We start from the raw sequence: 15,614 nt of genomic DNA on the forward strand, positions 1-15,614 counted from the left end.
AGCTTTATTTCAGGTCAAGATGCGTATTAGTTTTCAATAGGGAAGAAAACCGAGGCCACAGTGGAAATACAAGATGTACCTTGCCGTTCATGGTGTTCACATTCTACAAGCAGAAGGTGCTGATACTGCAGGATGAGAGGCACCTGCTACAACAGGCTGAGCTTTCTCAGCTCCTCCTGGCTTCTGCACCCCTCAGGATGAAGTCTGTAGGGGCAGCAGAATCCCTAAAAGGTGCTCTACCAGACATCATGCAAAACAGAATATCGCTCTACATATTCCTTCTTTTTTTGATCTTCCTCTGCTGCTCGGTATAACTGCAGAAAACTTCCAGCACACCTCACCAACAGATCGATCCATGAAGCAGGTTTTAGCAGCTTGATCTGTTCACTATGCCAAAAATCAAGATGAAGCCAAGCAACACTTAGAGAAAGAAAGGCTTGCGTAACAGTCAAAAAGAAGAAAACACACATTTCTTCAAGGACTGTTTTGCTCACTGAGTAATTACCACATTTGGCAAACATACAAAAAACCCAACCCAAACCAACAACAAAAATCAAAGCAAAGTAATAAAAACTGTGCATAAGCATTGACTTATAACAACAGGAACTGTCCACAGTTGATTTTTTCAGAGAACCACCACAGCTAGTGAATAGTGAAAGACTATATAAGGATGTCATAGGTCTTAGTGACCCGTTCCAACCATGGAAGTGCTTACTTCAATACAGAAGTAATGATCTGTGCTTAATTTTGACTCCTTCCATTCATCTAAAACCAAAACTCTTTCCAATTGTGTTTAGTTCAAAAGCCTGGACTATACTTTCAATTCAGTGGTCCAATTTTGTTTCTAAATGCTTTTTGCTTTTGTTCCCTAACTTCCAAGTGCAGTTACTCTGGCAAATTTCTTCTAAGTGTTGAAAGATGAATGCACAGAAGCAAAAAAAGCCATCTACAGTAAGATTATGTGTCCTTGCACAAGGGCTTTACAATCATTGGAAAGGAAGGCAGTAACTAGCAAGAACATGGAGGCAACGTCACAACCAGAGGACTGAATACAGCACAGCCCTGGGAGTTCAGTGCTGGCAAAGTTGAAGCCCTACTCAGTAAAGAGCTCAGCAAAACAGGTACTGGAATACTCAATGCACCGTATTTCATGTCCTCTCTACCATGTGATGACAAAGCTCAAAACTCCCACAGTACTATTCTGTGGTATAAATAAATTAATTGGTAAATCTCACTCTTCAACTCTACATCCCAAAAATACTGTCTTTGGTCCATATAGCCTGAAAACCATTACTTATTTACTGATGAGTTTTCAGAACACGTCCTCCTCACGGGAAGAGGCGATTTGTGCCAGCACAGAGGATGGGACATGTATTTGTAACAGTGGTAGTTTCCCACAAACATTTTTAAGAGCCAACAGAAAAGTCAAACTGTGAAAAGTGTCTCCCCAATATGCACATCTCCTTTTACTGTTGAGGGAGCGTGCATCTGACAAAGCAGTGCTCAAAGCAAATGCACTTCTGCAGCTCTCTTTGGAAAACTTCCCTCACAGTTCTGCCCTTATTGTCTCGTCAACACCCTCTCCTTACAAACAGCTGTTTCCCATCTGAACTGATTCCTAAGCACAGCTTCAGTAACAGGACAGAACCACCAGCATCCAGAGGGATGTGTGCTAAAAAATAATATGCAAGTGTCCAGTGATTATCATTTGAAGCCTTTGATTTTCTTCAATAAAAAGGGAAGTAAATAAAAGTGATCAAGCACCCTTCATATGAAGGACCAGAGTACTTTCAGTCTACAGTATCTCAGCTGACAACTGTCAGTGTTGACACTGAATTAGGTAATTAACATTCAGTTCCTTTTCACACTGTCCCTAAGTAGTTGACAGCCATTCAAACTGTATTTCCTTTCTGTCTCCTCCTCCTCCACAGATTAAACAAAATAAAAGATCCCATGTAATGATGGCAAGAGTCAGTAATGACAAAAATCTAAGGAAGGCTGACAAAACAAATTTCTAGCATTTCTGGCCTGGCACCTAGAACTTTCACATAATAACAAAGCATCATAAGTAACACCATCAACATCAGCACCCCCAAGGAAAAGCTAGCACTGGGTCTGGGTGTGAGCTCCAATCTACCAGAATCCTGCTTTAGCACCAAGTGCCAGAGCTGGGGTGGGACCTAAGCCACTGTTGAGCCCACAGGGCCAGGACGGGCACCTGACCCTTGCAGCTCTGGGGGAACACTGGGAGAATGTTTCCTGGCATGCTCTGGCCTGGGCCTAGCAGCATTCTCCAAACAATTGTCAGGCACGGTTCCAGTTAGGATAGGCCAAGGACCATTCCCAGCAGGCAGTCAAAATGCAGACGTCCTTCTCTGAGTCTCAGAGTGTAACCAGACCATACCAGTTGGCCACAGGGCCAAAGGGTAAAGCCTGGCACTGTTTTGTTTACTACATCTGTAGCCTAAATCTCTTGACAATACAGGGCATTAACCACTGATCAGGTCTAACAACACAGAGAAACTTTTGCATACATGCCTTCTCTGTGACCTACATATAAAATAGCACACAGCCTACTCATGCATACCTACATTAAGCTTGTCCACTTTTCCCACAACAACATGAATGCTATTTAAGAATCAGGTTTGAGAGGCCAAAAAACTTTTACAGTTTCCCTTACCGCTCCTTCATACAAAATGGAAGGGGCTTCTTTAGCCTCCTAGTGATGAGGTCAACAGCCAAGGCTTCCTGTGAGGTGATGCGTTCAAAGCAGTTGCCAGATTAGCCAGAAAGTCCCATGGGACCAGAGACTTTGCTGTGCAGCTGAAACCCACCTATCTATCTGAGATAAGAATTTGCATTTTAGTGAGTTCTTATCAGGAGTCTGCTGCCAAAGCAAGGCCCTCCATCAGTGACACACACACTTTGAACATCATTCATTTTGAACATTCTCTCATTGTCAGCTTCCTCAGCATCCAAAATAATCCCTGAACGCAATCTTTTATGTTTTCCCCTCTTTCCTGACAAGTATTTCCCCCATGTATCCCATGACAGGTTGTTCCAAATCATACTAGCATGCCAGAAGCATGAGCAGGCAAAACCTTCAAGAGAGAAGTGTTATCACTAACGTGACTTACTGTAAATAAAAGCAGATGTAAGAGGATATGGATGATGTTGTTAGGCTTTGTTAAAATCTAAGCCCATTCTGTCATGTACAAAGGTAGTAAACATCTGGCAGACATCCAGCAAGATGAGACTCATGGGTTTAAAGCTGTTTCTTAGTAAATTGCTCAGATCCCAAAGAGAGGCATCACTCCTTGGTGGCAAGCTCAGCAGTCAGGGTCACTAGTGCAAAGGACTGTAGCAACCCCTCTGTAAAAGAGGTGTTCTCAGGGAAGGGGCAAGCAGTGTGCCTCTCAGGGATCAGCATTTGCCCATTCTGACACCCTGGGCCACAAGATGTCAGCAGAAAGGATGTGGGTTTGGTGTCACTGGCAGCAGCTCTGCTTCACAACTGAACCAGCAGCCTGATTCGTGCAAACCAAACTCCTGGCCCAATCATGTGAGGTTTCACATCCAAAATGTACACTCAAACAGATCCTAACATATCCTTGAGGCAGGAGCCCTGGAAATGTTGGTCCTATGACTTAGCTAGTGGTAACTTAACTGACAAATCCCATGGGAACATATAAACAGCACTCTGCCTATCATATGGTTTGCTTTTCTGTTTTAATTGAAGTTGTATTACTGAGACAAAAAAAATAAGACTAGTCTACAAAGATTTTTAAGGACTAAACAACTGCACTTGTTAAAAAAAAATTTAAAAGCATCCTCATTTTAGATAAGCAAAGTGGTTTGGGAACCAGCAAATTAACCTGTTAAAACTGACCACAGCAAAACCAGAAGTACAAAATGAAAGGTTAAGAATGGTCACAAAATTTATTCCAAGAGTCATAAAACAGATTAAGTGCAACAAAACATTATTTGTGTGGCACATATGCTTCCATAAAAATAATTTCAGCAACAGGAATAGCAGTGAGAATGACCCAGTATCTTCACATGAACCTAAATGTTCCTGTAACTCAGTTCCACAGTCCCATCATCTCATACCAACCTTTAAATAATAAGAACTTAGAAATCTACCGCCCTCTCTGCAGCTCAAAGATACATGACATAAAACTGTGACTGTTTCCAGAACTGTAGGAAGTAGCATTGCCAGCTGGTTTGTAACAAGTTGTTCTGCTGATAGCACTGGATGAAAGGGCAGACAGGCCTAAGATGAGCCACAATGCCAGAATAGTCAATTCTGCCTTTCTGTCCCTAGGTTTGAAGTGGCCTATCAGAGCAACATTCAGCTTTGGGCACTCAGTGTCTCCTGGCCTGACATATGGCACTCAGCTGTGTAAGCAAGCTGGAAGACCCATTAGGAAGAGTGAAGGAACTGTTTTCTCATCCCAGAGCTCTTTTCTCTTACACTGCTCTTGAGATCTGCAGTTCAAAGGGAGCCAGTATCTCTTCAGACTAATGGCATCTCCAGAAGGCTGAAGGTGATTTGCACAAGTCAGGTGTTTTTACCAGCCAGCCACCCTGAGGTTCTGTCCCAGTACAGATCCACTGCAGTTCTCTACATCTGCTACAGCTTGACTCAATCACACCTGCAGAGGCAGTGTGAAAGCTTTAATCACGCCTGTCTGGTTAATTAGGCAGGACTCTTCATCTGCAGCAATATTTAAATCCAACACTTTGATCAGATCTCAGGCATGCTGTTGGTACAATCCCCAGTCTAGGTTTCTATTTGTGATACAGAAGGGGAAAGCAGTCAAAGGTAGTGTTCAGTCTGGATGAGATGGCTTTGCATGAATTGCATTGCTCCACAAGAAGTCTTCGTAGCTGACTGAGAAATTACATTGTCGCTTATTTCAAGTCTTTCCTTGTCTCTAGCTGTACACACTCATGGTAACCACGGCAGGCTGACATTTGCACAGGAATTTCAAGCATCATCAAAATCAAAAGATAAATCACCATTTACATCCTAAACCACACTACAACTGTGCAAGGCCTTCACCATTGCAGGCTGGAAATCCATTTGGAGAGACAAAAACAGAAAAGGGATTCTACAGCTGGAAAGAAGACAGAAATTTATGCAGTCCCTTTATATTTTCTTGTAAGCGCCTGAAGCAAACAATAGGCAAGCAACAGAAAAAAGTAATTGCTTGAAAGCTTAATGTGTCCCAGACTGATCTGGGTGCCCGAAGGCAGACACTGCACTTGGGAGATCACACTTTTTCAAGCTTCAGAAGCCCTGTGTGTCAGATGCCTCTGGGAGTGCCAGGATGTGCATGTAGGAAAGCTGGTGGGCAAACACGTCCCTCCTCTCCTTAGGGGGGCTCAGTGCTGCACTGCCAGGGCACCCCCAGAAATCTGAATACCTGACTCCTCCTGTAAATGCTTTATGCCAACACCTAGTCACAGTCACTGGTATGAGCAAATGAGCTGTCCACAAACGCAGGTACAAACTCAGACAAACCTTTCTCCTGTGACAATAATACTCTGTATACTGTACAAAACTTGTTAAGTAATCCACTGCCTCACTTGGTACTGATAAAGCCTTGGGAGTGCCTTGCACCTGGTGTTTTGGGCACTAGAGTTCAGGACACAAATAGATTAGAGAATCCAGATAACAGCACAGGAATTATTAGAAATCAAATTAAATAGTTTTTGAGAAAGAATATTAAAAAATTAAACAATTTGACAATTTAGTATAATCTGAAGCAAAATGTGAAAACATTCTTGAAATATTTAAGGGATGGACACTAAGGAAAAAAGAGAACTAAAAAGATTAGACATTATGTTGGGCATTAAGAAGACATTTCTAATGCTAACAATATCTAAACACCAGGATAAACCATCAGAAATTAAGATCTTTCCACATCAGACCATGATGGGACCATCTGTCAATGTTCTCTACAAGGCTACTTTTCATGATTCTAGAGTGCAATGTAAAATTGAAGAATTACATTTCCCACACCTGCAAACCAGTACTCCTGCCTATGGCAGAAATACTGTGTGATCTGGGGAGTGGAAAATTATCAAAGCTTTGTTTCCTATATTTAGGGACAAACAAGTTCCCACAATGGGTATCAGTCTGCTTCCTGCAAATATCAGCCAAAAACGTTACAAAATCAAACATACATCCATTATGTACCAAGTAACTCTAATATTCTGCTGTCTGCAATGCCTGGTTCACTCTTTGGTCCCCATGCCCTTTCCTATCAGAGCTCAGGTCACTGTCCCTCCCTTCCCTCAGCTCTCCCAGTGCTATCGCAGGAGAATTTTCTTGCAGAGGCACCAGCGTGGCTCTGGGAAAGCCCAGGGCAGCCAAGCACTCCCCTCCTCTCCCTCTGAGATCATGGCACATGTTCAAACAACAACTGGCAGGCCTGAAATGAGAGGGAGGGACAAACGGCAAAAGAGCTGATTGATCACAGCACAGCAACCGAGATGAGGGAGAGATGCAGAGCCAGAACGAGGTCAGACACCTCATTCCAAAGGATGTAACAAGACCAAAGTAGGTCTGAGATAAAGGATAACGAGGGTCAGATGCACACCAAGCTGCAATGAGTCAAGGGAAGCAAAGAGAAATTCGTTTTAGTTCTCACCTGTATGGCAGTAAACTGGTGAAACTACACAGGGGATTTATTGATATTTGCTCACCATGGAAATTCCATGAGAGTGCAAAAATAATAAACACCTTCTTTCACATAAATAAAACCTGCTGTACTCCTACACAACTGATTTGTAAAGCCTCACTGCAAAAGGCATGGGCTCGGCACACCATTTTCAAAGTGACACACCAAGCTCATATAGCTGAGAGCAGGAGAGAACCTGGGTGCTCTGGATCCACCAACCCTGATCTTAGATGTGTGTCTGTAAACTGGGCTCTCTAGACCACAGGCTCAGATGAATAAATATTTTCAGAGCTTTCTCTTTGCTTTGTTTTGCTTTTCAGTTTCTCTCTTTTGCTTCATCTTTCTACATGCAGACTGTTTTCTTCACTTTCTTTCTTTGTATCTGGGGCAAAAGAACCTTTTAATCAATTTGCATTTCAGCCTTTAGCCACTGACTTTGCACTACACTTGGTCTAAATAGAAAACTACTAGTGGAATTGCCAACCCCAAATTCAAGAATCATAACAAGTACCCCTAAAAACTCAGAAGCACTTTTGCTTTGCCAATGTTCTATCTTCAACTCATGCTTTACAACCAGAAGGACTACAAACATGTCATTTAAAATGAAAGCTGTAATCTTCTTCAATTTACATACATCAGGAACCAGGCTTTAAAAAGAAAAAAAAAAGCTCAGTGACTTTAAACAGAAGAACATCTTGCTCATTTGCAGTTCTAACTACAGGCTGCAGGTGACCAACTGACCCAAAATAACAGATCAGCAAAGCTAATTTAGATCACTTCCAAACAATTTCCTTTCCCATCTCCTTCCTCTGCCCCAAATGCTCTTTTAGCTGTCTCGTAATAAAGGAGCAACATTACCCAAACCATATGGTTCACCTTCCAGAATCAGCGTTTATGTGTATCTACTGAGGCTGAACAGGCAGAGAACAGGGTAAGACAGGAAACTACAGCTCACAGCTGAGACAAATGGTCTACTTGCTACCTTATTAGAACACCAGAGCCTCATCTTGGATGCAAACAAGATTGTGAAACAGAAAGGGAAGGGGGTGGGCGGGGAGGAAGACCAAACAAAGCCTGTGATGCTTATCATGTTTCAAGATGGGTGGAGAGCAAAACCCAGAGACAGATCAATTACACCTACAAAGCAAGCAAGAAAGGGGAGCAAAACATAAATATTTTGAGTCTGTAGGATGTGGGCTAATTTACCTGATGGCAAATGTCCTACTGTAACATTTATACAATTGATAGGATTGAAGAGGACTTCTAGTTTTCATACAAAAATAAAGGAATGCATGATACTAAAACCTAAAAATAGTACTGGTACAATTACTTATACAATTTGATACCTATCTGGTAAGAACAATTCACCTTTCCTACTGTTTTAATGCCTGCACAGAACAAACAGCAATTGCTCAAGCTAAAAGTACATCCTGTCATTCTGATATTAAAATTTACAAGTTGGTGGTTTGTCTCTGGAAAGATGAAAGAGACATTCATATACCATGCAGAGAACAATTTGGCTTTATATATTTACAATTATCTAAACTGTGGGAGCTGCATGTGCAGGTTTGAGCTGATTGTTTGGTGAAATAAATGAGTGGAGAAAAAACATGATGCAGCACAATACCTATCACTGCAATCCAGTGTGTTAGATAACTACTGCTCCAACACTTCAACATGTAATTCATTATTAGATCTACAAAATACTAAAAACCTTTAAAAACCTGACAGCTAACTGCTGTGTAGTCACTATTTATTAGAATGATGGTCAATGAGTATGTCTGAAATTGCTCAGGGCTCCTGTTCTCCTTACTCGAGAGCTGGTCTTCACTGAAATATTACTGTCAGATCTGACTGGGTTTCTGTGAAATGGCCATGCAACAGTCAAACACACCACAACCTTTCTTTCCCCAATAAATTGTGCATGACTTCTCCATAGCAGTTGACACTCCAAGCCAGAAGAGTTACCCAGAGCTGGGCAAGCCTGAGGAATGCACACTGCAGACACAGCACCTGCAGCAGCGTGCTGGCAGCCCCACACTCCTGCACAGGACTGCACGCCACCAGACAGCTGCTGCCATTTATCCAGCCGCTCACTCCAGCCCAATTATCACCTGGGGGGACTCTGTCACACAAAAAAGGAGTATTTACAAAATTACACAGGACAATATAAACATTTCTGTATACATCACAGAGTTAAAAGAGGCCAAAGGATTCACTGAATCTTAAAGTCTGGGGACTGAAAATCCTTGTGGTTTATGATCATGCCAGAGACTTAACAACTTTTCTGCCTTTATGTCTTTGAAGTTTATCTTAGTCCTGAAACTTTTCCTGAAGTTCCATTAGGTTCTGACAATTTTCCACTTTGCTTTGTCTGTGATCAGTACTTCTTTAACAAGGTTAGCAGCAGTACATTTCCATCTACTCCATGCAGTTCTCCCTACTGCTTAAAAAGTTTGGCTGGGCAATGAGCCTTTACTACTACAGTCAGTAACAGCTGCATAACTGCTGTATTGTCTATTAATACTCCTGAGTTACACAGCATTTCTTCAAGGATGATTCCACAATTAGCAATAATACTATCCCTGCATAACAAAATGGCAAATAAGACAGGACAAAATATTGTATGTGTATATTCATATTTAAATCAGTAACTTCAGGTCATCAGCTGTGAGCTGGTAGAAAAGAGTTTTCCCTTCTCCTTCCTTATCTTGAGGAAGTATCTAGTAGAGCTAGGACTACTGCAATAATGGTATACATATAGTATCATAGCTGTATTGTATTATATTATAATTTAATATAAAATCCAGACTCTGCTATAAAAATCCATCTTGGAATCTATTGTCTTGGAATTGATAATCTCACCTTGTCAAATGTGGAACAAACCACAGGGTGAAGCTATTGGGTTTCATTCTCTCCATAGTTATGATACATTATACTGTAACAGATATTACAAATGAATATATATATTATATATGTACACGCACATACAATACAAATATCAACAGGAGTACCAGAAACTAAACAGGAGCTAAACTGACCAGGAAGGCCTTCTCATGTCCAAAATTAAATGGAATAAAATTACTATAAATCACATGCAAGGTGACAAATGATGGGACATCTAAGTTAAATTTGTAGATATAACTACATTTGTCGAAATTACTTTAGGTATAAAACATAACAGATTCTAGACACTATTTCATTTAAATAAATAAACATCTGTAGCATTTTCATTAAATGAGTATACAACTCACAGTAAAATATTCTTAACAGGGACTAACACAATTTTTATTCTTAGAAAATAGAACTCCATGTTCTATAACTTTAAGTATTTACTTATAACTTTAACTACATTTTATATTAAACTTTATGTACTCACTTTAAGAATTTATGAAAGCAAAATATGGACCACAATCTTTTAGGCAAAGCAAATAAGAACTGAGTCTCTATGGTAATAATGAACCTATTTTCCCCTGCATCTTAGTGGGAAAATGTTTCTAAGCATAGAAAAGGGAAACCTTTCTGTAAACAGGATCACATATTCATGTCCTAAAACAGATTCAAATACTTCAGGTAAGCTGAAGTTACTTTGATTTATTTGCAAACGCACCGTATTAAATGCTTACAATATTCTAAATACTTAAGAGATTCTTGTACATTACCAGGGAACACAGGAAGCTGCTGCTAGCAAGCAACTTCAGTGCTGTGAATAAACCCATAGAATTCAGCTGTTTGCTTCTTAAAACATTGTTTATTGAGAACATTTAATGAGGACTAGGGCTTCAATAGCAAATATTTAACCAAGAGCACGGATTCCCTCACATAAGCACAACTGTCCCAGCCTACTTGGGGGAAACTCATTATGATGATAAAAGATATGAGATTTAGCTTTCCTTTATTTAACCCAAGCTATTGAAGTTTCTATAGAGCAAAAGAAACCATACCGCACATCTGTCTCATCTCCTTTTTGACAGGGACAAGTTTTCAGAAGATCTGGGTACTGCAGCTCTCCTGCACAGTGCAGCAAAAATTACATCTGGATCATATGGAGTACAAATCATTTCAGTACAATTCACACTATGGAAAAAACTAACTTTGCCCAATCACACTGGTGTTAACCTGGTGCGTTACTGCAGGAAAATAACAGTGTACATTTATTTTGCACTGGGTAAGTTCTGACCACATAGAACACGAGCTGGGAAACAGAGGTCCATGGGGCAGGAGGGGTGGCTCCTGTGCAGCGATGCCAGCACCCTCAGGAGAGCCAAGAAAGGGAAGTTGTGTGACCTGCATTTGTGAGGCCAAGCAGAGCTGAGAATACAGAATCCCAGGACTACAGCAGTACTTTCATCAGTGTCATAAGGAAAACTTTTGGTCTATAACTGCATCTAATCCCAGTGATTATATAGATTATATTATCCTTGCACCTTGTGTCGGCTGTCCAGTGTGGGATGTGGGGCAGAATTCTTTCCTGTGGGCTGTCTTGTTACAGGATTAAGTTATGGCCATCCACATTATTTATGCAGAAAATATTTCACACTCCAAATTTTATTTTTAAGAAATTCATCCCACTACTGTTTTTTTTTACCCTCACACATGGCAGTAGATCCTCATTCTCCTTTGCTTGGGGCAAACACCATTCAGCTATCCAAAAGCAGTTGTACAGAGATTCAGTCCATAAGATGTAGGTCAATGACTGAAGAAATTGACATTATTTAGGACAGCACATAAATATTTGACAGGTGCACGAAGTTAAGCCTGTGTATGACTGCTATTCTAAACTAAGGCCCAGAGATAAGAAAGATCCTATCCCTCAATGCTTTATTCAAACATAGTTACCAAAACACAAATTCCATTGGGGAGTAAAGCTGGACTTCCAGAGCCAACACCACAAGATAATCCTATAGCCACTCTACACCTGGTGATAAAGCAACTCAGGAGGGCTCTGAGTGCCAGCAGCGCGAGCCAAGACCTCAGCGAGTGCCCTCTGTCAGGACCTTCTCCTGCCATTACCTAGGGCATATTACTCGCTACTGCATTAATGAAAACTGCCAAGTTAATGAATACAAATAAACAAAAGACCCTTTTGGGTTTTTTAATACATGAAAATCCCATTTAGCTAATACTGTGAGTACATTTAGCTGTAAGAACAGGAATTAAAAATATATGTAGCTTGAATCTACATTCTAGCCTGCAGTTAAAAAAATCGCAAATTCAGTACTTAGGACAGAGGAGTTTTCTGAGGGATTTTGGTTTTGTTTTGTCTGTAGGGTGGGGCTCTTCTACGTCTTACAGCTTTTAGAAGAAAAGCTCCTCTCACTGAGACAGAACCACAGTTCTAAATAAAGCTAACTGGCACTTCAGTTGGAAAACTCAAATGAAAGGCTCTGAGTTCAACTACCAGAGAGAGAAGAGAAGGGTTCAAGTAGAGACTAGTTCAAAAAGCAACCATATCCTTGTCATTTATCTTTTATGCTAGACAGTTTGCCACTTTGGTGAATCTGAAAAACAATCAAGACAGACTGATTTTAAAAAACAAACAAACAAAAATCTTGCCAGAAGGACAGGTCGAAAGTGGCCCAGGGTCTAAGCCCTTTTATATGAAACCAGAGTTTAGCCTTTATCTAGGAAAACACCAGAAAGAATTTCTGCCCTGACCAACCTTTTAGAAATCTCTGCAGAGACTTCCTTTGCTTTGATTCTTGATCTCTGTGTGATCACTAGTTTATTATTCTTTTTTTTTTTTTTTTGGTGATATATCTGTTATCTAGTAAGTTTTACTGCAGTCTCTTCTAGTTATTTGCAGGAGTGTGGTGATGAATTCCACATTTAGAACCTATATAGGAAACTGGAAATATCCAGATGGATTTTTCTCTTCTGACCTAGCCCATGAATAATTTCAGAGGCAGGTATAATTGTTTCCACATGCACAGACACAGCCGGCACAATCGCAAATTTATGTTTACCATTAAACAAAGATATATGTACAATATTTATTTATAAATAACAGACAGGGTAGATTTTCCAAGTGGGTGTAAAAGCAACTTCTAAACAACAGCAGCCACCAAAGGGACGAGGCATCCTGAGAGCGGATCCGCTGCCGGGTCCGTTCCTGCCATCCCTGCGGGGACCGGCGCTGCCCGCGCTCCGCGCCGGGGGCGAGACCCACGGCTGTGCCGGCCCGCCCCTGGCCACGGGCCTCTCCAATAGCAACTCCCTCCGAGCGCTCCGGAGCCGGGCACAGCACTTCCACAACTTGTGTCCGGCCGCCCCGCACCCCCGGCCCGCCGGGAGGAGCCGCTGCGGGCCGTCCGCCCGGCCCCGCCGTGCCCCCGAGGGCGCTCCCCGGCCCCGCGCTGCCACTCACCGACTGCAGGAAGCGGAGGGTCCCCACGTAGTCGCGCTCGGTGCTGAGGATCTCGTTGAGGACGCAGAGGCGGAGGCGCAGCTGGCGCTCGGTGTCCCTGGGGCAGGCAGCGGGCTCGGCGGCGCTGGGGGCGCCGGGCGGCGGCGGCGGCGGCGGCTCCATGGTGGCGGCGCGGGCCGGGCGCTCCGCTCCCCGCTCCCTCCGGAGCTCCCCGCTCCCTCAGGAGCCCCCCATGGCCCCCTCGGCCCTGCCTCGCCCGCGGTGGAGGCGTTACAGCAGCCGGGCGCTGGGGAAAGCCCGGCCGCGGGACATGCCGGAGTAGCGGTCAGAGAAGAACAGAGAAGGGAAGTCCCGGTGGCAGGGAGGGAGAGCGAGGGGAAGGAGGGACGGGGCGGGCGCAGGCGGCTGAGCCAGGCCCCGGGGGCCGGCGAAGAATTGCGGGGCGGGGCTGGAGTGAGGGGAGAGTGGCTTTCTCATCTCCTTCCGCACGTCCTCGTAGCCACGCGTCGTCCTCACACACCGCCCCTCGCACACCGCCCCTCGCACCCGCACTGCCTCACCCCCATGCGCTGCAGACCTCGCCCTCTCGGCCTCCTGCCCTTCACAGAGTGTTGTGCTGCTGCACATCCCGCACAGCGCGGTCACACATCCCGCACAGAGCCTCGCACAGAGCTCCGCACATCCCGCACAGCGCGGTCACACATCGCGAACATCCCGCACAGCGCGGTCACACACACCGCACATCCCGCACAGCCCGCAGAGAGCTCTGCACAGAGTCCCGCACATCCCGCACAGCGCAGTCACACAGCCCACACATCCCACACAGAGCTCCGCACATCCCGAACAGCGCGGTCACACATCCCGCATATCCCGCACAGAGCCCCGCACATCCCGCACAGCGCGGTCACACACACCGCACATCCCGCACAGCCCGCAGAGAGCTCTGCACAGAGCCCCGCACATCCCGCACAGCGCGGTCACACATCCCGCATATCCCGAACAGCGCGGTCACACATCCCGCACAGCCCGTACAGAGCCCCGCACAGCCCGCACAGAGCCCCGCACATCCCGCACAGCCCGCACAGAGCCCCGCACATCCCGCACAGCGCAGTCACACAGCCCGCATATCCCGAACAGCGCGGTCACACACACCGCATATCCCGCACAGCGCGGTCACACACACCGCATATCCGGCACAGCCCGCAGAGAGCTCTGCACAGAGCCCCGCACAGCCCGCACATCCTGCACATCCCGCACATCCCGCACAGAGCCCCGCACATCCTGCACATCCCGCACAGAGCCCCGCACATCCCGCACAGCCCGCACAGAGCCCCGCACAGCCCGCACATCCTGCACATCCCGCACAGCCCGCACAGAGCCCCGCACAGCCCGCACATCCTGCACATCCCGCACATCCTGCACATCCCGCACAGAGCCCCGCACATCCCGCACATCCCGCACATCCCGCACAGCCCGCACAGCGCTGCCGGACGCTGGGCTCACCCCACGCCACACGAGCCCAGCGCGGTGAGCGCACCGCGGTTCCCCGCACCAGCAGGGCATTGCCCCCGCCCTACGGCCCCGGCCCTGGCCGGCGCTGGGGAGGGGTCGCACAGGAATGCACAGAGCACAAGGGACACACACGCAGAAATGAGGTACCACAGACTTCCACGGCAAGAAAGAATAAATACAAAAAACATGTTTCATCGCCGTGAATTCAAAATGCAGAGGTTTTAAGATGGTTGCAACTGCTTGTGCAAAATGAGTGCACAGCGTAAGGGCAGGGACAAACAGGGCAAACTGCACACAAAATCAGGGCTGCAGCTGAGCACTACTCCCCGCATTCCCAGAGAGATAACTTGGTTCATACTGGTGGAGATTCTCCCAGATATCTTCATTCCACCACAAGAACATTACCAGGCTTTTGTCAAACTATGAACACTTTTTTTAAAAAAACTTTTCTTTTTTTTCAATTAAGGGAAAAGCTTTCAAGAGGAAAATTTTAAAATGTTAATAATGTGAACTCTTAAGAAGCATCATAATAGAGACACTTATTGGATATACTACCTTGAAAAGTAAACTTAGCAAAACTAAACATAATAAATAATGTAATAATTATCATCTTTCCCAGGCTAAACCAAAATACCTCTCGAACTTTTTTTTATCTCAACATGGGTGCTTTTTTTCTGACTTGACTGATCATTATTCTGGTTTTTAAGTTTTCTGTTCAGGAGTAAGTGTTGGTAGTCTAATGTACCCAGTTGTCATCTCAAGGCTCCATGGATATCGCATTACATGGAATGAAAAGCAGGCTGCAGGTCTGCAGTGTAAAGAAAATACTTCAAATACTTTCAGCCCTAGGTGTGGAAATTGCCTTTATTAAGTGTCAATATTTTATTTCCCCATGTGTCCTAATGAGGTAGTCTTGGGGTAAGGTGTGCAGTTATGGCTCTCGTGGTACACTTCCTGCATCTTCACCAATAACAAACGTTCCCCTCAGCCTGAGTCAGTCTGAAGCACGATTGCTCAAAAGGGGAAGGAACGTGTGGGAAAGGTCT

General features: G+C 44.4%; 1 protein-coding gene across 3 annotated transcripts in view; it reads right to left on the bottom strand.

The window, feature by feature from the left end:
* PREX1 (phosphatidylinositol-3,4,5-trisphosphate dependent Rac exchange factor 1) overlaps positions 1–13,433 on the bottom strand; it is a 123,626-nt gene extending 110,193 nt beyond the window's left edge. For 2 of the 3 annotated variants that reach the window (XM_058850525.1, XM_058850524.1), the window contains exon 1: positions 13,057–13,432. In XM_058850525.1, the coding sequence (XP_058706508.1) occupies positions 13,057–13,218 (162 nt within the window). In that variant the 5' untranslated portion in view covers positions 13,219–13,432. Of the gene's footprint in view, positions 1–13,056 lie in introns of all 3 variants that reach the window. The other variant, XM_058850526.1, reaches the window with a different exon arrangement.
* Positions 13,434–15,614: the final 2,181 nt, after the last annotated feature.

This window comes from Poecile atricapillus, chromosome 15 (genome assembly GCF_030490865.1).
Source record: "Poecile atricapillus isolate bPoeAtr1 chromosome 15, bPoeAtr1.hap1, whole genome shotgun sequence".
NCBI classification, from domain to species: domain Eukaryota; kingdom Metazoa; phylum Chordata; class Aves; order Passeriformes; family Paridae; genus Poecile; species Poecile atricapillus.